Below are 26,502 nucleotides of genomic sequence, written 5' to 3' on the forward strand. Positions count from 1 at the left end.
CCCCGATCCCCCAAACCCGACAGACACGATGAGGAACGCCGAGCAGCTGTGGAATCAGCGCCAAGAAGAGAACAACACAACTCCAGAGTTCAAGAAAACACAACTTCAAGTACTATGAACAGAAGGAGAGAATATACACAGCTGTGCTCCTGACCTCTGACCCCTGACCCGGGCCAGACAACACCAACACACACAGGTGGGGGAGGGGCGAGGGGCGACCTGGCTCAATAACGCGGCTCACAGTTTGTACAGGTCTCTGAGGGGGGGAGGGGGGAGGGGAGGGGGCGGTCCGGTCGGCGTCTGATTGGTCGAGGAACACCAGAGAGGAAGATAATGCCCCAGCCAGCTGTGAACCCCACACACACTCACGCATATACACACACACACACACACACACACTCACACTCTCACACACCCACACACTCACAGGCTCACGCTCGCACTGTTCAGCGGGACGCTCCCTTCAGAAGAACTGACCCCCGTGTTATTGAGCTCCTGGCTCTCCTCCCGGTGGCGGCGGCCCCCCCCGGGCCCCCCCGGGCCCCCCGGGGCCCCCCGGCCCCTCAGGGCTCCTGCTTGATGTAGTAGCTGCCCGAGCCGTTGCTCTCCTGGTCCGACGTTCCCTGGGAGAAGGTGAACTCGTCCGGCTCCTCCTTCATCCTCAGGAGAGACTCTGGAGACGGGACAGAGACACATGAGACGGGGGACGGGGGGACGGGGGGGACAGGGGACGGGGCGATTGGACCAATCAGCAGGGAGGAAACAGGACACTCACTCTTCTTTTGGCCTTTGTACTGCTGAGCCTTCTTCTTCTGCTTGGGCACCGACTGCGGCATCTCCCTGCTACCTGGAGGGACAGAGGACGGACGGCTGAGGAGGACGTCCACCGTCCCGGGGAGACGGGCGCCCCGCGGCCGGTTCTCACTCTGCGCGGCGGGCGGCTGCAGCTGGTACCCGGTCAGCTGACACCAGCCCACGGGGTAGAGGTCCGGGGACTCGCAGTCCACCCACTGGTCGTACTCGTCCTCCCAGCCGTCGAAGTGGATCCTCAGCAGGCGGTGGATGATCCTGGTCACCGTGGCGACGCACACCAGCCGCGGCTCCATCAGGTCCACGGCCTCCAGCTTCATGCCCTGCCGGAAGCCGTGGTTGGGGACCTCCTTGTTGAAGAGGCGGACGGGGGCGGCCCGGGAGCCCGTCTCTCTGAGGTAGTCGAACCATTTGAACGGCAGCTTGGTGTACCCTGGGGGGCAGAGCCGGGGTCAGGGCCGGGGTCAGGGCCGCGGTCAGGGCCGGGGTCAGGGCCGGGGTCTACAGGCTCACGCACAACACAAAGCTACCTCTGGGGGGCGTCAGCTCGATGTTGTTGATTTCACAGAAGCCCACGGGGAAGATGGAGGGCGAGGTGCCGTGGTAGCAGAACCAGTCGGAGCCGTCCACCGCCTCGGAGCCGTCGATGCCGATCATGAGGTACCCGTCCGCCAGCACCTGCACGACACACAGCGGTTCAACGCCCGGCCCGCCGCCGCACGGCGGACCTGGCCGGACAGCGGACAGGACGGGCGGCTGACCTTTCGGACTGTGGCTACACAGATGGCGGAGAGGTTGAGGGGGTCGATGGCTTCCAGCTTCATCCCGTCTTTGAACCAGTCCGAGCTCTGGTCCACGTCTCGCACCTCAAACACACAAAACCAGGTTTGTTCACCGACCGATCCGAGTGGTTCAGACGGAGCTGGGTTCTTGCTTTACCTTTGGGAAGAGCTGAGGAGGAGCGTCCATTTGACCCTCGAATTTCTTGGTGAAGTCTGGAAAACAGAGAAGTGTCAGTGGTTCCGTCGCCGGCTGACAGCTGCGTCGTGGTCGACCGCCTCCGACCCCCACCGGATCGTTTGAAGCGGTGTCCGATGCTCCGGGACCAGCCGATGTTGTGGATGAGCGGGCTCTGCATGTGGCACCAGAAGTCGTCGGAGCCGTCCTCGCTCTCCTCGTAGACCAGCCGCAGGCGGCCCCCGATCACCTGCTCCACCAGGGCCACCCGCGTCCGGCACAGGTAGTTCTTGTCCACCACCTCCACGCGCATCAGCTTCTTAAAGGGGAACTGCATGTTTTCGTGCACCTTCAGGGGGACACAGACAGTTCCTTTAGTGGGCTCGGAGCGGAACCCTGCAGAACTCCACACCGCTTGGGTCGGGCGTCTCACCTTGGTGTTGAAGTCCGGCGGCAGTGTTTTAGCTCCAGTGAGACGCTTCACCAGAAAGACTTTCCAGTTGGAGTACTTATGCTGTATGCCTGGGGGAGGACAGAGCGGGCAATCAGGGTTTGCTGAGGAGACAGGACGCTCTCCGTCCATCCGTAGTGGACACACACAACCACACACACACACACTCACTTTTGGGAGGTACGAGGGGTTTTCCGCTGGACGCACACCAGCCCACCTGGTGCACCTCGGGGATGCAGAGGTTACACCAGAAGTCTTTACTGGTGTCGTTGTCGAAGCCCTCGTACCGCAGGAGAGCCTTGAACCCTGCAGACAAACCACAAACGCTCAAACCCAGCGCCGTTTCGCCTCACCATCAGCACACTCCGCCCACCGGGTCCCTCCACGTCGGCTTCCAAAACTCCCCGTCCCACCTGCTAGCTTGATGATCTCTGCGATCCAGTAGACCTTGGTGGAGAGACTGGTGTCGGAGTTGGGCACTTCGATCCTCACGCCCTCCTCGATGTCCCCCCAGCACGTCCCCATGGGAGCCTGGAGGACAGAGCGGAGCTGTGAACCGGATCACGTCTGCCGCCGCCGTCGGGCACTCCACTCGATTCACACTCACATGTTTGAAGCAGCTGACCGGCGCTCCCACCGTGTTATTGCTACAGATATACCTCCCCCAGTCGAAGCTCTCCGCTGGGACCACTGACAGGGGTGGGGGACACAGAGTGAGGCTGGACGTCCACAGAGACGCGGGTCAGGAAGGGTTCTGCTGTCTTACCGGCTTTGGACTTGGCCTGGTTCTGCTGGCTGGCCTGGTACTGAGCGTACGCTGCCAGCTTGGCCACCAGAGGCTGTTTCTGCAGGACCTTCGCCTTTTTGGTGGGTGGTTTGCCCTTGAAACCAAAGCAAACGTCAGGATTGAGGCGACACACACACACAAACACACACAGCGTCTGACGCGCTCACCTGCAGCCGGGCCAGGATGCTGGCCTTCTTGGAGTTGGAGGAGTAACTCCTGGAGCAGGACACGCTGCAGAAACGCTTGGTTTTAGAGTAGAAGGCATCGCGGACTCCCACCATGCCGCACATCTCACAGGTGGCTGCAGAGCCGGGCAGAGAGAAGACCAGTGTCACACTGCTACCGAGTGAAATCCTCCTGTTTCTACACCTTAAAGCAGAGCCGCGGTGGACGTCCTCGGGCGTTACTGACCCATTCCGGCCTTGCCGTCGGGGTAGGTGTACACCTGGCCATTGTTCTTGATGATGGGCAGGCTGGCGGGGATGGAGGGCACCACCTCGTCCTCGCTGTCTTCCGAGCTGGAGCTGCTGGTGGACTCCTCGCTGCAGCTGTCGTAGCCATCGAACATCCCAAACGAGTCTCGCCGCTTCCGCTCTGAACGTGGCGTGCGTTCAGCCTGCGCGGCAGAGGAGCAAGGCACAGTCAGCAGCCCGAACGGAGCAGAACACTCCGACACATCAAGATGGACCGGGTCTTACTGAAGGGAATAAAGTACACAGACACACCTTCTGCTTCTGCTGTGGTTTCTACACATTTCATGTTGGTGAACTGTGATGACAAAAGCCTGAACTTATTTTAATATTAAACGCACTGACACACAACATGTTCTACTTCTATATGACACAGACTAAAATATGAACTAACACATGCATATAAACAGTTATGGAAATGGTTCATTGAAAAAGACTCATTTCATGTTAGAGTCCATGTATTGATCTACTTATTGAACCTGTCATGTGCTGCTGTGTTAAACACTGACATGTAATTCTGCTGCAGTTCCATTTCTTATCTGGCATCTGTGAAGGTCAGTTTAATCTTTAATGTCGTCGCCTGTTTGCCAGCAGGCAGTGTTCAACATAACCTCTCACACACATCCATAATTCAGGTTCTTTTAAAAAAAGATTCTTTCACATTTTGGAGAAACGACTAGATGCGTAAAAGGGTTTTCTCAATACGTCAAGTGAATAAAACATTCTATCAAGCCCAAAGACACTAATTTCTTCTCTGAATTTCTAACAAATGATATTGATACAGTTCCATGTTATAATAATAAAAGAATATTAGCCACGAAAAATCTTTTTTGTCATTAAAATAAATGTGTTTACCTAAATTAAAATACCTACAAAGTTTCATTCAAACGTATATCTGTGTTCTGAAAAAAACAAAAATGAGCTAAAATTGCTTTATGAGGAAATATTAGTTCACCGTTTAACATTTTACAACCTCCTGATAGTTAAAGAGATTATCATATAGCAGAAGGATGCTGTAATCTGAAGGGATTATAATGAAAACACTTGTTTTCATAGTATTTCCTGCAGTCAGTTCCATCCCAGGAGGCTTTCCGCTGATAAAACTGTAAATGTTCCAATTTATAACGGCACATGTGTACAAATAATACTAGCAGAAATATAGTCTTTTTAGAATAAATGCCCATTTCCCTCCTCCTCTCGGGATCTCTGGTGTTTTTAATCCCTCAGATTTTCCCTCAGGAGGTTTTAATAGCTACAAAAACAAACATGTTGAATGGTTCTTCTTCCTGTCAACAGGCTGCAGAGACAGAATATCCAGCCCGTAACACACACTGCACACACTAAGGACACACTCTGTTACACACCCCAAAAGCACAAAAACAGAGAAACCTTCCGTTTTTATGACAAAATGGATTTAATGCCAGAGAAGAGGCGGCCCTTTGGGAGTTAGCCACGGTGCTAACTAGTTAGCATACCCTGTTAGCGGAAACCTGTTTTTCTCCGGTTTTAGCAACAAATTAGGGCATAATTCACACCAGCGTGGCAAATCTGCACATCTTAATGAGTATTCTGAGTAACGTAATAGTAATTTACTTCATGTTGAGGTTTTATTTGTGAGACTTTGTGTTTGTTGTATCATTAGCATTAGCAGCTAGCCCGGACAGATAACAACAAAGGAGAGAAAAACCCTCCGCAGTCCGCGGCCACGGGCCCGAAAACACTCACCAAATCCCGTGTGTCTTCCATCAGCCCCTCATATAGACACCGCTGGGTCACTGAGCTGCCGAGAGAGCAGGGGAGCCCCGAACCGGGGTCGAACCGAGTCGCGAAACCGTCCCAAAAGTCCAAAATGATCCTAAATGAAGCCCAGCGAGCAGGACATCAACAAATCACTCCGCGCAGCGCGCATGCGCCGAGTAACCTACTTCTCTGTGATTGGATGGAGGATGGAGGGAGAGGAAAGAGGAACGCTGCTGCTCCAGAACCCTGATCCTCCTCAGCCCCGTTTCCCCCTGAGTGCCGTATGATGATCAACAAGGCAGCAACTACAGTTAAAACCTGGCTGTTATAAGTTTCCCGCTTCATACCGACCGATCAGCCACTCAGAATAACTAAAACCATTAAAACCACCAAGAAGAATCCTTCTTAGCTCTGTCTGTTTGGTCCCGCGGGCATGCCGGATGGGTCTGGACTATCTCTGGATGGAGCAGCTCTGTTAAAGGATGTTTATCATCTGCAGAGGATTAAAACTGTCAGATTCTTCTCATCAGGATATTCTCACTGGTCTCCCCTGCATCAGGTTGTTGTATTTAGATCAGGTTGTTGTATTTAGCTCCACCTGGTGGTAGGAAGCGGCATGACAAGACAAAACTGACAAACACGACTTGTCAAATAAAATAAATCCTTTATTTTATATATGTGTGCATGTTTATATATTCTATTATTCCTTTCAAAATAAAGTGTATTCCTTCTGAACAAAACTAAGCTCCACATTCCAGAACACTCTCTGTCTAAACTGTGAAAATATGTAAGATGAGAAAACAGAAATGCAGCAGACACAGTGCTCCCTGTTCCTCTGCATGTCTTCAAACTGAACCAAAGAGACGGGCGGGTCAGGGAGGTCAGGGGTCACCATCAGGAGGACATGGGGGACAGCTTGTCTCCCACTGGGCCATCCTGAGGAGGACAGAGGACTCCGCGGTTTGTCTTCAAACTGAACTAAAGAGGCAGCAGGACGGCACAGGAAGAGGCTGAGGAGCAGGTCAGGGAGGTCAGGGGGGTCAGGGTTCACCACCAGAGGGCGGAGTGTCTCCTGCTGGGCGATCCTGAGGACAGAGGACAGAGTCAGACATGCTGAGACGTGAGAGTGTGTCCCGTCTTAGACTGGTCTACCTTCAGGTTTGGTCTCAGAGCAGCTCGTCCTCGATCACGTCGTCAACGCTTCCCGAGATGGACGCAGCTTCTGCAAGACAAAATACACACTGAGACAGGCCTGCTCACTGCCCCCTGCTGGCAGAGGGTGTAGGCAGAGCGTGTAGGCAGAGCGTGTAGGCAGGCGGCGTCCTCACCTGACAGACTGATGCAGGACAGACTGAGCTCAGACGATGCTCCGATCACGTCCTCCTGCAGGAACAGGGAGACAGTCTGGTCTTTACTGAACAGGGAGCAGCATATCAGTAGAACCCAGCAGAACCAGGAGAACCCAGCAGAACCCAGCAGAACCCACCAGCATCCTCTGCAGGCAGCCCAGGTTCTCGCCCTCCGTCTTCCCGTCCAGAGTCTCCTGGAAGCGGACGGCGTGGTCCCGGAGAATCAGCTCCTCGCCGATGTCCAGCATCTGGAAGGACAGGAGGAGTGAGCGGGACCAGGGACAGCAGGACCAGGTCCAGCAGGTCCAGCAGGTCCAGCAGGCCCCACCTTGCCCTGGCTGTCGTCGTAGAGCCTGACGCTGGGCCAGGACGAGGCCTCGGAGTGGGAGTAGCTGCACAGTTTGGCCTGCAGGGGTCTCCACTGGGCGCAGTGGGTCAGCTGGTCGAAGAGGTCCAGGGCGTCCTCGGTCCAGGTGTCTCCTGGGACAGGACCAGAGAGCGGGGACAGGCCCAGTGAGGGACCGGCCAGCTGCTCCGGGGCCCGGAGACAGTCCTGACTTTACCTTTGGGCCTCACGTCGGCCAAACTGCACTCGATGGCCTGGAAGGGCAAGCTGAGGAAGTCGCTCCTGAAACCAAGTCCAGCACAGACCAGAACGGAAAGATCCAGATCAAACACACACAGGGAGTCTTTATCTGAGACCCTCCATTAAAGAAAGCCGCCCTGCCTTCAGGTTCTAGCTGGAAACAGAATCTGACACGCTGAAGTCTCTTTTCTGACCCTGCTCTGTCGGGGCCTGTTGACCTTTCACCTCATGCGCCGGAGGCCGTCTCTGGGCAGCTCCCCATTGTCCCCGAAGTCCACGTAGTAGAGGTCCACCAGGCCGGAGTCCAGCACGCCCAGGACCCGGGCCCTGTTCCAGGTGCCGTGGTCCTGGTACGGCGCCGCCACGATGTCCCCGACCAGCAGGGACTCCACGGCCTGGTCCTGCAGGGACCAGAGCCACACAGCAGGGGGCGCTGTTCAGACCGGGCCGGGCCGGGAACGCTCCGGGAGGCGCGGGGCCTTACGGTGGGGCTGGCGCTGCCGTAGAACCGGGTCATTTCCTCAGTCAGCTTGTCCAGCTGCAGCGAGCGGACCCCCAGGATCTGGATCCAGAAGTGGCTCGGGTTCTCCGCCGCAGACACGTAGACCTCCAGGTGCTCGTCGGGCTGGAAGCTCAGGTCAGGGCTGGGGACTGACACACACACACACACACACACACACACACACACACACAGTTAGAGGAGGAAGATGCTCTTTAGTCTGCAGCAGCTCCCGGTCCGGGTTCTGGAGTGAACAGCGCTCACTTTCAAACTTGGAGGTTTCCAGCAGCGACTCTGTGGAGGGGCTCTCCTCTTCCTCCTCTTCCTCCTCTTCCTCCTCCTCCTCCTCCTCCTCCCCCCTGCTGTCGGAGCAGCAGAGGCTCAGCTCCCCCGTCTCCTTCAGGACCCCCCCTGGCCCCCCGTTGGTCCCGGGGGGGTAGAGGGCCCCGTTCTTCTCCTTGCAGACGGGCCCGTTGTTGTTCAGGCAGAGGGGCGGAGCTTCGGGCGGGGTGGAGACCGTCTGTCCCCGTCTGTGGCGCTGAGCCGAGGACTTGGAGATCATGGTCCTCACCGTCTGGTGCTCAGAGACCTTCTCCAGGATCAGCTCCTGCGGGGACAGGAGGCCGTCAGTGTCCCGGTCTGGTCACAGAGGTCACGGAGGTCGCCGGGGTCGGGGGTCCGGAGCCCCTCCCCCCTCACCTTGGCCTGCTGCACCTCCCGCCTGCTCCCTGAGATGGTCACCCTCTCCATGGCCCCGGGGCCGCCGGACCTCTTTCTGGAGCACCACACCTTGGTCCCTGTAGTCCTGGTGATCGTCTTCAAGCTCTCTCCACCACGCCCTGTCACACACACACACACACACACACACACACTGATGAATCCCCCCATCAGCACACACACACACTTCTAAATGTGGCGGGTGTACCTATGATCCGGCCCAGGCAGGTCTGAGGGACCTCCAGCACCTCGGAGACGGGCTCACAGTCGGCGACCAGGTTCTCCAGGACGCAGCGGGCCAGCAGGACCTGCTCCGTGGTGCCCTGCAGCTGGACGGACAGGTCCGCCTGGTCCGCCTGGTCCCCGGCGTCCTCGCAGGAGGACACCACCTTCACCTGGGCCCCGGACTTGTGGGCCACCTGAAACACACGTGGTCCAGACGCTGCCGCAGCGTGGCAAACACCCCGGACGAGGAGCCGGAGTGGGACTCACCAGGTCCACGAACTGGCCCTGCTGTCTGGACAGGCTCCGGTACGCCTCCAGCGGCAGGGTCACGGTGGACACGGTGGGGTCCGGGTCCGGCTCTGGGAGAGGCGGGGAGGCATCAGAGAGGGAGACGCACACACGCACGTGCACGCACACACACATGCAGACTGACCGGTGCTGGTTCCGCTGACGTGCCGGTACAGCATGTAGCCCACCGTGGCGCCCAGCGACAGGCCCGCGGCCACGGCCAGGGCCCTGGCCGGGCCCAGGCCGCTCCGTCCCTCCTTCACTGCGTCCATGAGTCGCCGAACGCCGGCCGGGAGGCTCCACCTGCACACACCGCCTCGTTCAGCCGGGGGTCAGGGGTCAGGAGGTCGCGGCAGAACCTCCGCCGGCTCATGCAGCACACAGAGTCAAAGCATCAGCCAGCCACATCCCGCGAACCGACCCACGGCGGCCCTCCAGCCGTATGTTGGACACCGTTCTGCAGCAAACATGGAGCTGGGGGTGTCAAACATGTGGGGGGGGGGGGGGTCGTAACCCGAATGAGGCATTAGCATTAGCATCAGACTATTCTGTGGAACCAGATGAGCAGTCAAACACAGTAATGACGGACCCGGACGGGCCCAGGGCCACACATTGAGAACCACTGCAGGAGACGTGTTGTCATGGAGAACTAAGCAGAGCAGCTCCCAGTTCAGGGCACACACACACACACACACACACACCCACACACACGGCGCTTCCCTGTAGGGCTGCACAACTCCAACACCTCATCAAATCATGTGGCAACACACCAGGAGAACAACACACACCTGGTTAACATGTGGTTAAGGTCAGGTGAAGGTCAAGCTAACATCTGGTGAAAGTCTGGTTAACATCTGGTCCAGGAAGAAGAAATCCCAACTCAAAACAATGGACTGAAGAGTTTCTTTAAAGTGATGCTGGTTCAGACGTCATGCAGCCCTACTAGGGAGGACGGGGAGGATGAGGAGGAGGAGGAGGACAGCTAGGATGAGGACAAGAACGAGGAAGACGGACAGCAGCACCATGCAGATGTGTGTCTCACTGGGACAGCAGCGCTCTGGGGCTGTAGTTGACAAAGACGTGGGACTTGGACACTCCAACGTCCATCTCAGAGGAATGGGGACAAGACACGTCTCCCGTCCCACCTGCTCTGACTGTTTCTAAATTCTCTTTACATCCAAGACCAGGACTAGTGATGGAGGAGAGAGATGGGGGGGGGGGGGGGGGGGGGGGTCAGTCTGAGGTCCACAGAGAAGAACGTCTACGCTGGAAACAACATGGTGAGAAGAAAACCAACAGTCAGGTCTTCAGGATGAGACAATTCACTGGAGGAGAGTTCTGGATCCTTCCTCCGGACGAAGGAGTGTTTTCCTCCGGATGAAGGAGTGTTTTACATCCTTCCTCCGGATGAAGGAGTGTTTTCCTCCAGATGAAGGAGTGTTTTACATCCTTCCTCCGGATGAAGGAGTGTTTTCCTCCAGATGAAGGAGTGTTTTGGATCCTTCCTCCAGATGAAGGAGTGTTTTGGATCCTTCCTCCAGATGAAGGAGTGTTTTACATCCTTCCTCCGGATGAAGGAGTGTTTTACATCCTTCCTCCAGATGAAGGAGTGTTTTGGATCCTTCCTCCAGATGAAGGAGTGTTTTGGATCCTTCCTCCAGATGAAGGAGTGTTTTACATCCTTCCTCCGGATGAAGGAGTGTTTTACATCCTTCCTCCAGATGAAGGAGTGTTTTACATCCTTCCTCCGGATGAAGGAGTGTTTTGGATGCTTCCTCCGGAGGGGAGGGTGTCAGGTAAAGGGTTTGGGATGCGGCCGCGCTCCGGTCGGAATTGAAGCATTTAAACGGTTTCTGGACGCTGATAACACCGCGGAGTTCACCTCTGCTGTCATTCCTCTCTGACCGTCGGTTCGCTCGCTTCGTGACCGACTGTCACTTTCTCCTCCCGGCTAGCGCCGCTAGCTGCTCCGCGCCGGTTAGCTACACGACGCCGTCCCGGGACGCACGGAACCGGGACCGGACCCGGGTCCGGACCCGGACCCTGCGCTCAGAGACAAGGACCGAGACACCAAGGCGGGAGGGAGACGTACCGGGAGAGACACGTCCTGTCCGCCGAGCTCCGTCCCTCCGACCCGGACCGCAGCAGCCGTCAAGTCCGCAGCAGGAAGTCCCAAACCGGAAGAGGAGCGGAGCTTCACAATAAAACGCACCAGGGTTACAGGTACAGATACAAGAAAGACAGACCGGCAAAGACTTAAAGGAGAAACGCGCAGAAAATACAAAGAGGACACTAAAATAAAATAAAAAAAACCACACAAACGAGGTAAAAGAAAAACCATTAGCAAAAACAAAAAGGTTTAAGGGAATAAACACTAGAAAAGAGCTCAACAAAATAACTCCAAAAACTTAAAACCAAAAACGACTATTGACAGCCAGGTTAAAAATCATAAAAACTATCAAACAAAAAAAGGATTTAAAATTCAAGCACACTCCTTTACTCACCAGCTCTGATTCAAAACACGCCGTTCAACTGGTAGGATATTTTATTTTGAAGGCTCAACCGGAAGACTACTTTTTCCTATGATTTCACTTTAATTCATTGACCTCGAGCAATGCATTGATTCGATCAGATCTTATTAATCCCTCATTGGGACATTCGGCCTTCACAGCAGCTCCAGTTTACATCAATATTTGAAGATCTTCATAACAGGACAGCGAGTGGCAGATTTCATGAATGAAATCAAAGAAATATAGAAATCTGTGAATTCTGCGACCTTAAATGAACTTGTTTTCTTCATCTTAAGTTTGCTGTATGGCCAGAAGCCTTTGGCCACCTGCTGTTCAGTAGAAACACTAAAACACTAACAGAGTAGAAACCTGATGCTCTATTCAGTCCTCACATCAACAGCTCAGCTGTGAGAAACTGGAAAAACCTTCGTTATATGAACTTCTCTAAAGGTTTGAGAGGAGATCTGAAATGAAGTGAGGCTGGGATCCAGAACGGTTTGGTCCTGAAGTGATTTTCTGCAGTGTGTTAAAACGGTGAGGGTTCGTTTCAGGCCTGCCCAGCTCAGATTAGAGCCGCTGGAATTAAACGTGGAGGGTCCAGGGTTCACGTGCACATGAAGCCGTGAACAGGTTAAAACCTGCTGTAGACCAGGACTGTATGGAAACAATGCAGCTACTGTGGTTTTCCTAGAAGCTTTCATCCTTTTTGGCTCGGTTGTAACATCTACAGCTCTTAAAAAAAACAAATAATACAAATAACGGGTTTGAGATGTAATGGGCAACAGGAATGTTCAGAAGACGTGCGATCTGTTCACAAACACAGAGAAGTTATAAATAAAAGAGCAGTTTTATTAACATGACCCAATACACAAACAAATCGGCTCCAAGTCTCCAACATAAAGACTTCAAAAATACAAAATATACATTTATGTGTCCCGAGACCGCCTGAAGCAGAGTTCACCCCCCCCCACCCATCCCCCACCCGCCTCCAGCTGCTAGCGTTAGCTCGCTAACACACGGGATCCATGCTGACTGCGTCCGAGTGCGAGCACCGTGGAACTGTACAGAACGTGAACATTCACTGGATTGTTCTCATGCAGCATCGTCCATGTTTGTCATGGCAGAAATCAAAGCTAAGGAACGGCATGAAGGACAGACGGAAACCATCGCAGGCCCTTTGGTGATCAGTACGGCTTCACGGCGTTTAAAGGTACAGTGTGTGAGATTTGACAGAACCGAGTCATCGAAAACCAGCCTTAGCCAGCCTGTGGGCGGAGCTTTAAAGACGTGTGCGTAGGAAAAGAGCAGCTCACACCAACATGTCGCCATCGTATCTTTCTGAAAACCAGAGAACAACGGCCCGCCAGTGGAGCAGAGCCCGCCCTCTAGTGGCCACAGCATTTATAACGGGTGATATTTAGAAACCGTCAAATCAGTTTTGGGCTGGATGGATGAACAGACGGACTTTAATCCAAAAAGATTCTTTGTTTACCGAAGCAGAAAAATGCATCACGTGAGCAAAGATATGAGCTAATTTTAAGAGAAAGATCCTTTTTAGCGAAAGCAAACTGAACCGTTTTATTGGGATCACCTTTAAAAATGGAATCATTCCAGCCACATATGGCTCTCTGTCAGTGTAGTCTCTGATCTAATGCTAAGTTTCAACAGCTAAATGTTTTCCCACTGGTAGTAGCAGTTTAGAGATTCAGGAATGTCGGACCCGTCAGCGGTTTTCAGAAACGTACGATGGCGGACAGCCTCGTGGCGTTCGGGCCTCCCAGTGTTTGTTCCAGCAGGTCTGACGGAGGCTCGGCTCAGGATGGAGCTCCAGTCACATGGCTCTCCGAGAGGTAGAGGCTACATCTGACCCTGTGTGGAACCCCAAGAGTTCGATATTTTCTGTTTTTCCACAGTGGCGTCGCCCTTTTTACTGCCAATCAGCACATGAGCAGTGAACGCAGAGCCGACCGTGAGGCCACGAGTATCTTCCTCTGGAGGACCTCTTTAGAATCAAAACATCCTGCCTGGAACTAGAAACACACCCTAACCCTTCGGACATAAAGAACAGATCCGACTCCCACTCAGGTGCGACATACCGCCCAGAGGAGATGCTGGACCCACTCTGAATTAGCAAACAGCGTGCTGACTTCAAAATTTGAGAAGAAATTTAAAATAAAGGTCTAAAAGGACTCAAGACACCATCTAGTGGGGAGGAGTGGAATAACGCCGAGCGGAGCAGCAGCTTCCAAAGACTCTGGTTCAGAGTTCCAGTGTGTTTTGGTCCTACAGAGGTCACAGGTCACAGGAAGAACGTATTCCGTTTCGTCACTGCAGCTCGTGGGAATTTAGAGAATTCATCTGATTCAGTGGGAAGCAGCGACCGGACCGTTACAGGAAACGATGATGTGGAATAAAAACAGAAAATCTGACGTGTCGGAAAACTAATCTAATAAAAAAATCTGAATAAAATCTGTTTTTTGGAGTTCTAAAATGTGGTAAAATTCTTGTTTGACGGCTGCACCTTCAGGGTTCATGGTCCTAAAGCTGCAGGCTCTGACCCGGTTCTGCAGGGTTCACGTGTCCTGCTGGACCACCAGGCCATCACTGACCAGGAGAGCCTCACCAGGTAAAACCTGCAGGACCAGGACCTGGACCGGAGCACCTCCAGGACCTGGACTGGGACGTGACGTTAACGTGTTTGAAGGGTGTGGTTTTGGGGTTTCCCACACTGCCGGGGGTCTGGATGACGTTGGGACCCCCGCCCCGAGGAGGAGGAGCGAGCATGCAGGACTCTCAGAGTGACGGAGAACAGAAAACCTTCAAACATTCTTCATGCCTCGAAAACTAAAACCAGGCAATAAATAGCTCTTCTCAGTGGAAACGGATCCTTCTGGTCTGGAAAGGAGGTCTTTCACCTGGACCTGAGGTGGACTCAGATCTGAAGGGCGACCTTCAAGTCTCTGCACCACCTGTCCTGACCAGTTCCTCAGGACCAGGACCGGAGACCCCTCGCCTCAGAACGGAGAGTTCATGCCCAGCTTGGTCTCAAACTGCAGCTTCTGCCTCTTCTGGTATCGAACTCGCACCCTGCGGAGGAGACATCACAGCTCAGACCGGTTCCTGGGCTTCGGGACCTGGTCCGACCCCCGGCGGACCCCGTACCGTATCTCGTGCAGCTTCACCGCCTCGTTCACCACCACCACCAGCAGCGGGGACAGCGACGCCAGCAGCCAGGCCTCCAGCGGGATGCGGCGCAGGTCGAAGGTCAGCAGGCTGCGCTCGTCGTGCCACAGCTGATAGTCCACGGTGGCCTGAACCACCTGGCTGACCAGTCTGAGGAGAGAGCAGGTCCACAGGCGGGTTAGTCCGGGTCCGGACGGGCCGGCGGCGGCGGCGCTCCGTGAAGACACTCACACCACGGGGACGGTGAGGCACCACCACGTGTTGCTGAACGGACTCTTCCTCCACAGGGGCTGCGAGCGGTGAACGTAGCTCAGCGAGATGACCACTGGGGGGAGCCGGAGGAAGAGAGCGGGTTAACAGAGAGGGAGGAGGAGGAGGAGGAGGAGGAGGAGGAGGAGGAAGACGAAGAGGAGGAGGAGGAGGACGAAGAGGAGGAGGAGGAGGAGGAGGAGGCTGCACCTGTGTGGAGGACCAGGAAGCACGACATGACCTTCTGGGTGAGCAGCAGGCCGTTGGAGAGCTCCGAGAACCAGTGGAGGGCCTGATCCGAGGAGCTGCAGGAGCACACACACACGCACACGCACACGCACACACACGTCACAACGAGGGCGGGTGGAGCGGCGCCTCCTGCTGCGCCTCCACCTCCGCCTCACCTGGCGGTGAAGAGGCAGCCGCAGGAGACGGAGGAGTTGTCGGGGAAGGGGAGGGCGGAGCCTGAGGGGCAGACGGCCTGGAGCGTGAAGCCAAACGCCAGCAGGTAGGCACACATGGTCAGGCCGAACTTCAGCAGGAAGCAGCCCAGGAAGTAGTTCTGGGTCTACACACACAGACACACACACACACACACACACACACAGATCAGAACACACCCCTGTTCACAGAAGGCTTCATTTAACCGTGACGTTGCGCTCCAGGCTCCGCCCCCTGACCTTACCTTCCTCGGGATGGCGTCCAGGTTCTTCCCCGTGGCGACGTTCATGACCGAACTGTCCGGAGGCTTCCCCAGGAGAGACACGCTGAAACAGGAAGTGCACGGTCAGGCCAGGGCGGCGCTCGGGACCGGCGGCCCCGGCCCGACCCCGAGGGCGGGGCGGCTCACCTGAGCAGGGGGCAGCTGAAGCACGACACCCACAGGATGTCAGTGGTGTTCATGGGTGGAGGAAGCTGAGCCAGACAGGCCAGGAACTGCAGACACACACACACACACACTGTGTCACTCACACACACACTTCCTGCTGCAGGCTGAGCAGCTGGAGCTCCTCCCACCTGGATGATGACCAGACTGAGCTGACACTGCAGCAGGAACAGGAAGCACTTGCGGATACCGTAGATTGTGTGTCGTGCCTGAAACACAAACACACACACACACTAATTATCCAACCTGATGGGTGCGTGTGTGAGAGACACGGGTGTGTGTGTCCCACCTGCTCGATGAGCTTCACCATGCTGACGCTCTCCCCCTGGTGGAAGGTGACGGAGCAGCCCAGACTGTTGAGCTGCCCCGACAGCCGGAGCGGCGACAGCCCCTCCCCCTCCCCGCCGAACCCCCCTCCCCCTCCGCCGCCGCCTCCCCCGCCTCCTCCGGCGTAGCCGAACGTTTCCCAGGAGCACTGGGACGGGTACAGAGGGTCCAGAGCGATGCTGAGGAGCCAAGAGAAAACACAGGAAGTCCTGAAGGAAGACTTGAAGTTTCCAGTCTGGAACCCGAGAAGACGAACGGTCGTCCAGTTCTACTCATTCATGTAGGGCGGGTTCACCTGAGGTCGCTCTGCAGGAACAGGCCGCTGTTACGGAAGTTGGCGGAGCTCCCCAGGCAGCAGGTGACCTCTCGGTTCTCCTGCATGATCTTGATCATCTCACACATGGCTGCAACAGAGAGACCAGCGTTGAGTTGAGCGGGATCAGACCGGCTGGGGGGCCGGGAGGCCGGGTGGCGGGCGGCGGGCGGACTGACTGTCGGGGGTGCAGTCGGTGAAGAGCGGCACCAGCAGAGGCACGTTGTCGATGTTCTTCAGGTGGGGACGCACCTGGTGGATCCCTCGAGGCAACTTGGCCTGGGAGCAAACACAGTCAGGCTCCACCCGGTGGCAGGTGGTGTCGGGGGGTCTGTTTAAAGGGGGGAGGGGGGCTCACCCGGTTGCAGTCCTCCAGGAAGCTGGGCACGTCGCTGTCGGTGGGCTGGAAGCTGACCAGGTCGGAGTGCGCCTCCTCCTCCGGCAGCAGCGGGCCCTCCGCCTCGTCCCGGGAGTCTGCGCCACACAGCAGAGCGCTGGTTACCGGTACCGGTTCCTCACGGCGTCGCGCAGACCGGACCCTACCTGGGTGGATGTCTTCGTGCAGGGAACCCTGACTGGGGCTGGACGGGGCGCCGTCGCAGGGACTGTCCCCGTTCGGAGTCAGAGAGATGTGGCAGTTCCAGCCCGTCTCCAGACCCATCTTCTCCGCAAACACCTGCACATCAAACCCCCCCCGCCCCCCCGGCGTCAGGCGTCTCGGCCCGGCTCTCCACGCCGAGGCGGCGGGCGGGACGGACGCTCACCTTGCTGCGGAGCTCGTCCTCCATGGAGAAGTAGACGAAGCGGATGCAGGCGGTGACCAGGGCGTCGATGAGGCGCACCGTGTCCAGCCGCGCCTGGAACTGGGACGACACCATGCCCATGAAGATCTGCCCGCTCAGGGCGTGGACGCAGTCGTCCCGCTCCGCGCCCTCGCCGATGCCCTCTGCAGACGGCGGGGAGGAAAACGCCTCAGAGCGGGGGATTCAACGCCGGAACGCCACGGGAGGAGCGACTCGTACTGACCGTCGGAGCTCCAGCTGTTCCTGCAGGAGCCGTGCTTGATGGGGGTGGTGGAGGGCAGCTCCACCCCGGAGAACAGGCAGGGGCCCGGGGCCAGCTCCACGCACTTCCCGTCCAGCTGGCTGGACAGGGACACCTGCATCGGCTTGTAGGCGAAGGCGGAGCAGTAGCCCGACAGGCAGGCACGCTGGTAGAAGTCCAGAACCTTCTTCCTGCAACGGAGAACCAGACGCCTCATGGAGACACGGCGGACCCTCGTCTCCGGGCGGAGACTCCCCGGCGGAGTCGTACCTGTCGGATCCCGACAGAGGGTAGATGTCCGTCCCGTCCCAGAAGTCCGTGCAGGCCTCCAGGATGAGGTCTGCAGAACCGTGCGACAGCATCTGGACGTTATCTAGAACAGCGTGAGAACGTCCGTCAGCATCAGGACCGGACCGAAACCGTCTGTCCTCTGCTACAGAAGCAGGACTCACTGGAGGACGAGTCCCTGACAAACAGGGAGATGAGGTGGGAGATGGGCGGCTGGCGCTTGGTGAAGTAGTGAAGGCGGCGGGACGAGAACTCCTTGGTCTTCTCTCCGGACGGCAGCTGGTACAGGGCCAGGTGGTTCTCCTGTTTGAACAGCTCCCTGGCGCCGGGGGTGAACCCTGAGACACCGGGACCCACAGAGACCGTTTCAGGACAGTGGTTCTCGTCCCGTCCCCCTCCCAGAGCCGCAGCAGTTCCAGGGACTCACCGATGAGCCTGGAGAGCTCGCAGAGCCCCCAGGGGACGTAGACAGGCAGCACGGTGCCGTGGCTCTCCTGCAGCGCCAGGTTGGACAGGTGGTCGGAGAAGCGGCACAGCTGCTGGGTGACGCTGGCGTTGCACAGGTTGAGCATGATGTTGAGGCCCAGCGGCTTGAGGGAGGGCAGGTGGCACTGCCAGGACAGGTCGTCGAACTGGATGCTGGCCGGGTTCTGCTGGTCCTGAGACAGGCTCAGCATCTCCAGGTGGTAGTCGCACACGAAGTCGTCCGCCTCGGCGTCCGGGCAGCCCAGGGCCAGGTCCTGTCCGGCAGCAGCACAGTCAGGGTAGTGCCAGGCGAGTGCCAGGCGAGTGCCAGGGTAGTTTCGGGGTAGTTTCAGGGTAGTTTCAGGGTAGTTTCAGGGTAATTTCAGGGTAATTTCAGGGTAGTTTCGGGGTAGTTTCAGGGTAGTTTCAGGGTAGTTTCAGGGTAGTTTCTCTACCTGCAGCTGGTCGTCCTCGCCGCCCTCGGTGTCGTGGCTGAAGCTCACGTTGGACCCGGAGTGGTGTTTGGTCCGGGTGTGCGGCGTCTGGCCGGCGCGCCGCGGCTGCAGCGTGTCGGACGACCGGGCCGTGTCGTGGGACGTCTCGCTGGGCTCGGGCCCCTCCCCCGGCTGGATGCTGGTCTCCGAGGGTAGGCACAGCAGGGCCTCGCCTTCCTGGGCCTGTGGAACCATTTTCATCTCATTTAATCCACGACGTGCGTCCTCTGGTTCTGAATGGACCAGGTCAGGTTTTCGGTGGCCTCACCTCCTCCCGCTCGTCCTCGGGCTCCATTCGGCAGTAGGAGTTGACGGACAGGTCGTCTCTCAGGTCGTCCTGGCTGTTGTGAGGCGGTTCCACCCTCCCGCTGAAGAACAGCACGGTCTCTGGACTGGGGTTGGGCCAGGACAGGATGCCCTGCTTGTCCACACAGCACAGGACCTGGACACACACACACACACACACCTGAGAGTTCAGGGGCTTTGTTGGGACTGGGCCCTCGGTGCCGGTTCGGGGTCTGAGCGGAGCCGGGACTCACGGTGACCGATCCCAGCGTGTGCAGCAGGCTGGAGGTGTAGCACAGCGTCTGGGAGTCTCCTCTCAGGATGCCCAGCAGGTGTCTCCACACACAGCGCAGCATCTCCTGCTCACACACACACACACACACACACTGTCAGATCAACACACAGATGGCAAGAGGTCAGAGGTCGGGGGTGGGGTGGAGGTTTACCTGGGAGGAAACCACCTCAGTGTAGCTGCTGAGAGTGTCTTCAGAGAACTTAGCAAGCTGGGAGGAGAGAAGAGGCTGGTTAACACTCAGAGGGTGTGTGTGTGTGTGTGTGTGTGTGTGTGTGTGTGTGTGTGTGTGTGTGTGTGTGTGTGTGTGTGTGTGTGTGTGTGTGTGTGTGTGTGTGTCTCACCAGGCCAGCTGGTGACGCCCGGCTCAACTCAGCCAGGACCCGGGCCTCTCCGAAGGCATTGACCAGAACCCACATGACCGGGAAGAGCAGCGGCAGGACGGGCAGGACCCCCATCACCTGAACACACACACCGACCACTGCTGACCACTGCTGACCCCTGACCTCTGACCCGTACCGTCCCGGGCCACGAGCGAATTCTGACCTGCAGCTGGAAGAAGTTGTAGCAGACGGGGGTGAGGTTGGGAGCGTCGCAGAAGAACCGGACCGTGTTCACAAGCAGGAAGGCCACCTGAAAGACGAACACACACACATCAGTAAGAGGGGGAACACACACACACACACACACAGAGTCCAGGGAGGTGGAGGAGCGGCTCACCAGCACCACGGGACAGACCACCTTGGTGATGACCGACTGCACGGTGAACCTCTCGTTGCTCAGGACCGTGATTGGCCGAGACAGAGCCGAGTCCAGGCTGTTCCTGCGGGCGGCGGACGGAGCAGAGCGTCACTCATCCACCCGCTTCCCCCTCCGCCGTGACCGGGGGGCCCCGCGGGGCCCGGTCCCCTACCTGACCATGTCCAGGACGGGGGTCCGGACCACCCTGAAGAGCCGGTGCTGCTGGGGGCTCTGCGGTCCTCTCTTCTCATTGGCTCGTGGGGACGGGGGAGGGGAGAAGGGCGGGAACAGGTCACCCGGCTCCAACACGATGTGCTCGTCGTCCTGATGGGGGAGGGGCCAGGTTATTCACCGTCTTAGCAGGGAGGGTGTGTGTGTGTGTGTGTGTGTGTGTGTGTGTGTGTGTGTGCGTGTGTGCGCGGACCTTGATCCCCCGCAGGGACACGAAGGCCTCCTGGCCCGGCCTCAGGGCGATGACGTCTCCCTCCACCAGCAGGCTGACGGGCAGGTTGACCAGCTGGGAGTCCCTGTAGGTCCAGTGGAGGGACCAGGACGGGGACGGGGGCGTGTAGAGGTCGGGGTAGGAGGACGCGGGCCAGCGGACGTCCCCCACACAGCCCGACAGGTAGTCTGGGAGGAGGACGGACGAGGCGGTGAGGACGAGTTACAACTGTCTATCTGGGTCAGGCTGTTCGCGGCTCCGGAGGCGGAGCGAGTCGGGCCGGTTCTCCCACGCCGGGCGGAGCGGGTCGGAGACTCACCGCTCAGCTGGGAGATGATGCCTTTCAGCCGCCGCACCATCTCGCTCCGCTTCAGCTTCTCCTGGCGGCCGACCAGCAGCAGGTTGAGCAGGAAGAGCAGCAGCAGCGCCGCGGCGTTGATCAGCTCGATGCCGGAGCTGAGGAGGCGAGAGGCGACACGAGTCACTTTCCACGCCGTCCGAGACCAGTCGGAGGGTTCCCCCGGACGGAGCGGAGGACGCCACCCACCTGCCCTTCGGCTGGCTGCCGTGGCAACAGACCAGTCCCAGGATGACCAGCAGGGTGAGGGCCGCCCCGGGCCAGTGCAGGCAGGAGTGACGGTTCCCATGGTACAGGAAGCTGTTGACCAGCTGCTCCTGCAGAGACACAGGCCGGGTGAGAGACAGAGAGAGACAGGGACCGAGCGAGAGACAGAGAGAGACAGAGGACTAGTGAGAGACAGAGACCGGGCGAGAGACAGAGGCCGTGCGAGAGACAGAGGCCGGGTGAGAGACAGAGACCGGGCGAGAGACAGAGAGAGACAGAGGCCGGGCGAGAGACAGGGACCGGGCGAGAGACAGAGGCCGTGCGAGAGACAGAGGCCGGGCGAGAGACAGAGGCCGGGCGAGAGACAGAGACCGGACAGAGGCCGTGCGAGAGACAGAGGCCGGGTGAGAGACAGAGGCCGGGTGAGAGACAGAGGCCGTGCGAGAGACAGAGGCCGGGCGAGAGACAGAGACCGGGCGAGAGACAGAGGCCGGGCGAGAGACAGAGGCCGGGCGAGAGACAGAGAGAGACAGAGGACTAGTGAGAGACAGAGACCGGGCGAGACAGCAGGAGCTGCAGGGACAGAGTGGGAGCATGGAGGCGTGGAGATTTAAACACTGACGTGTGGACGAGACACGTCTGCATGTTGGATCAATACAGACGTTTTTATATTCAAACACAATCTGAATGTCATTCATGAGACAGAATTCTGAATCTTCTCTGTGTACTGACGATAAATGAAAACCCTGGAACTCTCTATGGAAGTCTGCTCTAATGTTATTGTTTCTGCCAGTGTGTGTGTGTGTGTGTGTGTGTGTGTGTGTGTGTGTGTGTGTGTGTGTGTGTGTGTGTGCCATCACTGAGGCCCATCTGCATGCATAGGTTTGACGTGCATGCTTTGTTTTTGTATGTGTGGCGGCACTGAGGCTTGTCTGCATCCTGTGTGTGTGCTTGTTTTTGTGTTCGAGAGTGTGTGTGTGTGTGTGTGTGTGTGTGTGTGTGTGTGTGTGTGTGTGTGTGTGTGTGTGTGTGTGTGTGTGTGTGTGCGCTTGCTTTCAGCTCTTTACCGGCACTGAGGCCCGTCTGCGGGCCTTCCTCTGGTGCTGGTCCAGCAGGCTGCTCAGCTGGTCCCGGAGCTTGACCAGAGCCTGGCCAGTGGAGAGCCCCAGCGGAACCACGTCCTCCTTCTGCAGCAACACACAACCAAAACAAACCCGCCGTCACACTCCGGCAGAACCAAACCCGCTGTCACACTCCGGCAGAACCAAACCCGCCGTCACACTCCGGTCCTCATGTTTGCGTCTGAAGGCTTCTGCTGGTTTCTCTGGGAAGTGGGGGATATTTATAGCCGGGTGCGTGGGACGGCGAGCCCGAACGCTCAGCCCTGGATCAGTGTGGAGGCCGCCATATTCATCTCTGTCTTGTTGTTTTTATGTGAACACACACTTGGTGACCCTGAGTCTGGGAAAGGCTGCGTTCCCGGTCCCACGGCTTCTGCTCACTTCCTCCGTTAAGACGCAGTCGTTCCAGGAAGCCGTGGCCGAGGGTGAGAGGCTGATCCGCTGAAGGGGCGGTGCTGGAGTTAGTAACCAACCAGTCCACATCTCCAACCATTGACCACACTGTCGTCGGCGTACGAGGAGAACCTCAGCTCCAGGCATCAGATTTAATAAACCTGGAGCGGCGGGTCGTCTCTCTGCACGGCGTACCGCAACACGCCGCGGCCTTCAGGAAACACGTGAAGCTAGCCGAGCGGAGCCGCTGTTAGTTTGTTTTGGAGTTTTTATTTGACTTCTCATGCTCCTGATTCCATTTCTACTATAAACTATTTAAACTACAATGTTCAGAAAGGTTCTTCACCCTAAATGATCTTGTTTGAGGAGGCTTCACATCAGGAAAGGGTTTGGCTCCACTGTTCTGAAACCTACAGATTGATCTCAATAACCAATGTAAAAAAAAAAAAAAAAAAGAATGGTGATAAAATTGTGATTTCATTGTGAAAAAAAAATCATTCTACTATTCTACTCTATGAGTATTTCTGTGTGGTGAAAAATGTTTTCCTGCAGAACGACGCCTCCTGCCTCTATGAGACTAACTGTAGCTTACAGCTCGAGTCTGATGACAGTGTGGTTTCCGGCTGTTTTTCCACTGGTTGTTAGCAGCGGTAGCTGGTAGCGGCGGTCAGACTGACGTCCTCTAACCCTCCATCACTGACTCTGTCACCGTGCAAGAGATAATTATCATGACCTCTGACCTCTTCAGCCCAGTCAGACCACGGAGTGCAGCCGCCTTCAGGCGTTTCTTAACCTTCGTCCACAGCAAAGAACACAACGAAGAGACGGTTCCCACCAGATCCACAAAGGGAGAAAACACCAGAGCTATTCTGGATTTGCTTCCTGGACCCAGCTGGAGGAGTGAAACTATAAGGTGGAGCTGCTCCGTCTGTTTCAGAGTGGCGAGTAAAGACCGGCTCCTGCTAACGTAGCTTAATGTGTAACGGTGTTAATCTGGTTCCACACAGCGTTCTGCTGCTGTTCTCCCAGATTCAGGCTCACCTCACAGGAGAACAAGCCGCTTTCACCAACTGACGACCTGGAATCTGAAATCTCTGGCTGCAGTAGCTAAAGTGTGTCGTAGGAAATGACAGAACGGACTCTTCATTCTGCATTAAATCAAGTTTCACCGCCAACGTTTCCTTTTTTTGACAGAGGAACATTTGGTCCACATTTTTCCTCAACTTTCACCATCTTATCCGTCTTTCAGCCACAGGAAGTGTTTGCTAGGTTTCAAAAACAACTCCCGCATCTTGTTTCAGCTACAATACCGATGGAGCAGAGCATCAGGCTGGAGAGTAGCTAAGCTAACGTTAGCTTTTAACAGCTGTGAGGATGAAACGGGAATGTTTCAGTTTAATAAACCAGTGCAAAACATGAATTTCCACATGGACTGAAGCGGAGCAGCAGACTACAGCTACAGTTTGAACAACACACCACAGAAACAGAATAATAAAGATGATTTACTGAGGAGATAGAAGTCTATCGATCTATTTATTGGCGAGACGAACCAGGACTACCTGGATCTGAAGCGTTAAAGGAGCGCAGACTCACCATGTCCTGAAGGAAGAGGACTGAGAGTGAACTCTAACCCTGAGCCAGCAGCACGCTCAGTGTTCTGGAGGAGGGAGGCTCCACGTTCCTCACCGAGCGGCTGCCGGTTAATGATTAGCGAATCGGGAGCAGAGGTGCTCCAGGACGACAGGGGAGAGCCTCCTGGAGGTCCAGGTGTAACGTCCAGCCCTCCTCTGTCAGCCTGGAGTCACTCAGTCTGGACGAAGAACCAGTTCTCCGTCAGTCTTTGATCAGTTCAGTCCAGATCCAGTAATCCCACGCACTAAGCCCTGGTTTCATGTATCGATGCAGCTCAGCTGAAATAAAGAGAGTTTAACTGTCCTGCCTGACTCAACACACCATCTGGTGGACTACCGTGGTATTACAGGACTAAACAGGTCATGCTAATACATTCATCTGTAAACCTCTGATAATATCTCCACTGACTGGGTTTTCAGTGTTGGGTGTTTTTCTCACATTCTGCTCATTGTTATTTGAAGATGGTTGTTTAAACATTAGCACCACTTTTTCACGTCCGATACCACAGCGTCCCCCTGACCTCCAGAGCCGCCATCGCCCTGACCTAAAGAGCTGCCCCTTTGACCTCCAGAGCCACCTCATGTTTGAGGACCTGGTGTTTTGCTGTTTCTACATGAACGTCTCCTTGAAGCATAATAACTACACCCCTTTGAAAAAGCCAGGGACGGTGAACCGAGCTGTCCCTCGGGGTGGAGGAACGACTCAGGGGCATCGGGTGTTCAGTAAACAACCCCACCCCACCCACACGCCCGCCCCCGGGGCACTTCTCCAGCGACCAGCAAATCAAACTCACCCACTTCTTATCCTGCGTCTCCATGGCAACCACAAACACTCAACATGCTCCGCCGATGGCCCGAGCCGGCCGGACGCCCGTCGGCCCGAACGAGCTGCAGGCGGGTGCCACTGGGCGGATGCAGCCTCGGTCCTCCGCCTGCAGCGGTAAAACCAGACCGTCCCGCAGGTCCTCAGAACATTCAGGTCTGTGGGTGAAGCACAAGGAGGAGATCAGTATGAACCGCATTACAGAGACATTTCTTAAAGTCACCTCCACTGTGGGTTCTGTAGGTTCTGAGTGTTCTGTGTGTCTGTGGGCTGAGGATCAGGAATCCACTGATCTGCTCACTGTGGACAGGCAAGCTGTTCTCCACTGTCAGCATCCCTATTGCCAAAGCTGTGAGCAACACAGGAGAAAGGAGGCGGAGCCAGTCCAGAGAGGAGGACGGAGGACTGAGGACTGTCTCTGTCTGACTGCAGGGGAAAACACTCTACAGACATGGCCTGTTCTGCCATGTACTCCATGGAGACAAACATGGAACCCTGACAGAACTCTCTGGTTCTCTGTGTTAAAGAAGCTACACCTTCATGAATGTCAGCTGTCTTCCGCAATTGGTGGGAGGAAGATGCTCTATAATCTGGATTTCAGTAGGGGGACTGCTTCAGATATTAATGGGAAGAAAAAAGCCTCTTTATTCATTTTATTTTATTGGTGTGAGAGAAGAGAGGTCACCTGTTACAGCAGGTGAGCGTGTTGGGGTTTACAGGAACAGCTCACCTTGGACCCGGTCCAGCCCCCAGATCCAAACACATCCCTCTAATCCTGCTGCTGCACCTTCCAGTGTTTCTTATATTTAGACACATGGACTTCATTTAGACTGGTTCACCTTCAGACTGGTTCACCTGTCCAGGTGAACCTGTTTAGACTGGTTCACCTGTCCAGGAGAACCTGTTCACACAGAACAAACACTGGAACATGACAGGAATTCCCTCCGAACAGCCACTGCGGAGGTCTGGAGGAGCAGAGCTTCAGCAGACCGGGCGGGTTCAGGACAGAGAGAGAGGCTTCCTGGACATGTCTCTGAATGAGACCGAGCCTGTCCCGCCGTCCCTTCATGTCAGCCACAGATGCTAACACAGCCGCGGCCTCGGCGCAGAAAACCGGAGCTACAGTCGCTCCGCCGCGCCGTCCTGTTTCCCCGTTGCCGCCCCGCAGAGACTCACCTGTGGCCCAGTCCCGGGCGAGGCCCGCGTCCCCTCGGAAACGCTGTCCTCTCCAAAAAAGCAAGTCTCAGCGCGAGCTCTCAGCGTACACCAGCAGCAGCCATGTTATGGAGCCTTCTGCGCGGAGCCAGGCACTGCCGTGATTGGACGGGCGCAGCCGGAGCCGCGCTGTGATTGGCTCATCTGAAAGTGGGCGGTCCTACGGGGTTGTTTGTATGAGGATGTTGTTACGTCCGAAGACGTCAAACCAGAGACGTAAATACGTCAAGACTCGAGCGGACGAATCTGCGTGGCCGCCATCTTGGATGGGTCCCCGACGCGCCCCTGTTCATTTATTTATACCAAGCAGGTCTTTACATAACTACAATAATCACAACTCCCCAAATTTTCACACA

General features: G+C 56.4%; 3 protein-coding genes across 6 annotated transcripts; all 3 read right to left on the reverse strand.

Moving 5' to 3' along the window:
* LOC115384722 (MBT domain-containing protein 1-like) lies at nucleotides 1-5,424 on the reverse strand. Of its 3 annotated transcripts, XM_030086965.1 has the most exons (15): nucleotides 5,201-5,421; nucleotides 3,417-3,621; nucleotides 3,173-3,306; nucleotides 2,985-3,099; nucleotides 2,826-2,908; nucleotides 2,632-2,749; nucleotides 2,390-2,524; nucleotides 2,201-2,289; nucleotides 1,882-2,116; nucleotides 1,750-1,805; nucleotides 1,572-1,676; nucleotides 1,341-1,488; nucleotides 926-1,243; nucleotides 776-847; nucleotides 1-673 (listed from the first exon to the last, which is right to left on the reverse strand). In XM_030086965.1, exons 1-15 carry the CDS (start codon nucleotides 5,219-5,221, stop codon nucleotides 564-566), a joined length of 1,944 nt encoding a protein of 647 aa, XP_029942825.1. In that variant the 5' UTR covers nucleotides 5,222-5,421; the 3' UTR covers nucleotides 1-563. The 3 variants fall into 3 exon arrangements, with proteins under 3 accessions (XP_029942825.1, XP_029942824.1, XP_029942823.1); XM_030086964.1 differs by lacking the exon at nucleotides 5,201-5,421 and having other exon boundaries at nucleotides 776-843; XM_030086963.1 differs by having other exon boundaries at nucleotides 564-847; nucleotides 5,201-5,424.
* A 433-nt stretch (nucleotides 5,425-5,857) lies between these two features.
* On the reverse strand, nucleotides 5,858-11,049 carry LOC115384723 (tudor and KH domain-containing protein-like). 2 transcript variants are annotated; one of them, XM_030086967.1, is made up of 15 exons: nucleotides 10,972-11,007; nucleotides 9,922-10,068; nucleotides 9,025-9,182; nucleotides 8,859-8,950; nucleotides 8,575-8,785; nucleotides 8,349-8,488; nucleotides 7,914-8,256; nucleotides 7,635-7,801; nucleotides 7,376-7,551; nucleotides 7,128-7,192; nucleotides 6,893-7,044; nucleotides 6,702-6,812; nucleotides 6,544-6,598; nucleotides 6,368-6,437; nucleotides 5,858-6,300 (listed from the first exon to the last, which is right to left on the reverse strand). In XM_030086967.1, exons 2-14 carry the CDS (start codon nucleotides 9,984-9,986, stop codon nucleotides 6,382-6,384), a joined length of 1,791 nt encoding a protein of 596 aa, XP_029942827.1. In that variant the 5' UTR covers nucleotides 9,987-10,068; nucleotides 10,972-11,007; the 3' UTR covers nucleotides 5,858-6,300; nucleotides 6,368-6,381. The 2 variants fall into 2 exon arrangements, with proteins under 2 accessions (XP_029942827.1, XP_029942828.1); XM_030086968.1 differs by lacking the exon at nucleotides 9,922-10,068 and having other exon boundaries at nucleotides 10,972-11,049.
* Nucleotides 11,050-12,369: 1,320 nt separating this feature from the next.
* Nucleotides 12,370-26,221, reverse strand: LOC115384721 (transmembrane protein 94-like). Its single transcript, XM_030086962.1, has 32 exons — nucleotides 26,108-26,221; nucleotides 24,903-25,089; nucleotides 22,031-22,150; nucleotides 20,946-21,073; nucleotides 20,718-20,854; nucleotides 20,381-20,586; nucleotides 20,129-20,280; nucleotides 19,936-20,038; nucleotides 19,762-19,848; nucleotides 19,560-19,676; nucleotides 19,370-19,426; nucleotides 19,178-19,282; nucleotides 18,907-19,080; nucleotides 18,600-18,821; nucleotides 18,107-18,419; nucleotides 17,844-18,017; nucleotides 17,662-17,764; nucleotides 17,374-17,582; nucleotides 17,112-17,293; nucleotides 16,891-17,023; nucleotides 16,706-16,821; nucleotides 16,527-16,626; nucleotides 16,330-16,438; nucleotides 15,997-16,213; nucleotides 15,839-15,916; nucleotides 15,672-15,757; nucleotides 15,507-15,588; nucleotides 15,226-15,389; nucleotides 15,032-15,126; nucleotides 14,804-14,897; nucleotides 14,552-14,722; nucleotides 12,370-14,476 (listed from the first exon to the last, which is right to left on the reverse strand). Exons 2-32 carry the CDS (start codon nucleotides 24,924-24,926, stop codon nucleotides 14,404-14,406), a joined length of 4,131 nt encoding a protein of 1,376 aa, XP_029942822.1. The 5' UTR covers nucleotides 24,927-25,089; nucleotides 26,108-26,221; the 3' UTR covers nucleotides 12,370-14,403.
* Nucleotides 26,222-26,502: the final 281 nt, after the last annotated feature.

Source organism: Salarias fasciatus, unplaced genomic scaffold (assembly GCF_902148845.1).
Source record: "Salarias fasciatus unplaced genomic scaffold, fSalaFa1.1, whole genome shotgun sequence".
NCBI lineage: Eukaryota > Metazoa > Chordata > Actinopteri > Blenniiformes > Blenniidae > Salarias > Salarias fasciatus.

Coding starts and splice junctions, on each gene's coding strand:
- LOC115384721 (XM_030086962.1), bottom strand. CDS start 24,926: ATGGAGACGCAGGATAAGAAGTGG. Junction 15,917..15,996: donor TGGTGAAGCTCATCGAGCAG/GTGGGACACACA, acceptor TTTGTGTTTCAG/GCACGACACACAATCTACGG. Junction 14,477..14,551: donor GTGAAGCTGCACGAGATACG/GTACGGGGTCCG, acceptor TCTCCTCCGCAG/GGTGCGAGTTCGATACCAGA.
- LOC115384723 (XM_030086967.1), bottom strand. CDS start 9,986: ATGGACGTTGGAGTGTCCAAGTCCCACGTCTTTGTCAACTACAGCCCC. Junction 7,193..7,375: donor GACGGCCTCCGGCGCATGAG/GTGAAAGGTCAA, acceptor ACTTGGTTTCAG/GAGCGACTTCCTCAGCTTGC. Junction 6,438..6,543: donor GTCCTGCATCAGTCTGTCAG/GTGAGGACGCCG, acceptor TTTGTCTTGCAG/AAGCTGCGTCCATCTCGGGA.
- LOC115384722 (XM_030086963.1), bottom strand. CDS start 5,221: ATGGAAGACACACGGGATTTG. Junction 3,622..5,200: donor TGGAAGACACACGGGATTTG/GTGAGTGTTTTC, acceptor TCTGCCGCGCAG/GCTGAACGCACGCCACGTTC. Junction 1,244..1,340: donor CGAGCTGACGCCCCCCAGAG/GTAGCTTTGTGT, acceptor TCTGCCCCCCAG/GGTACACCAAGCTGCCGTTC.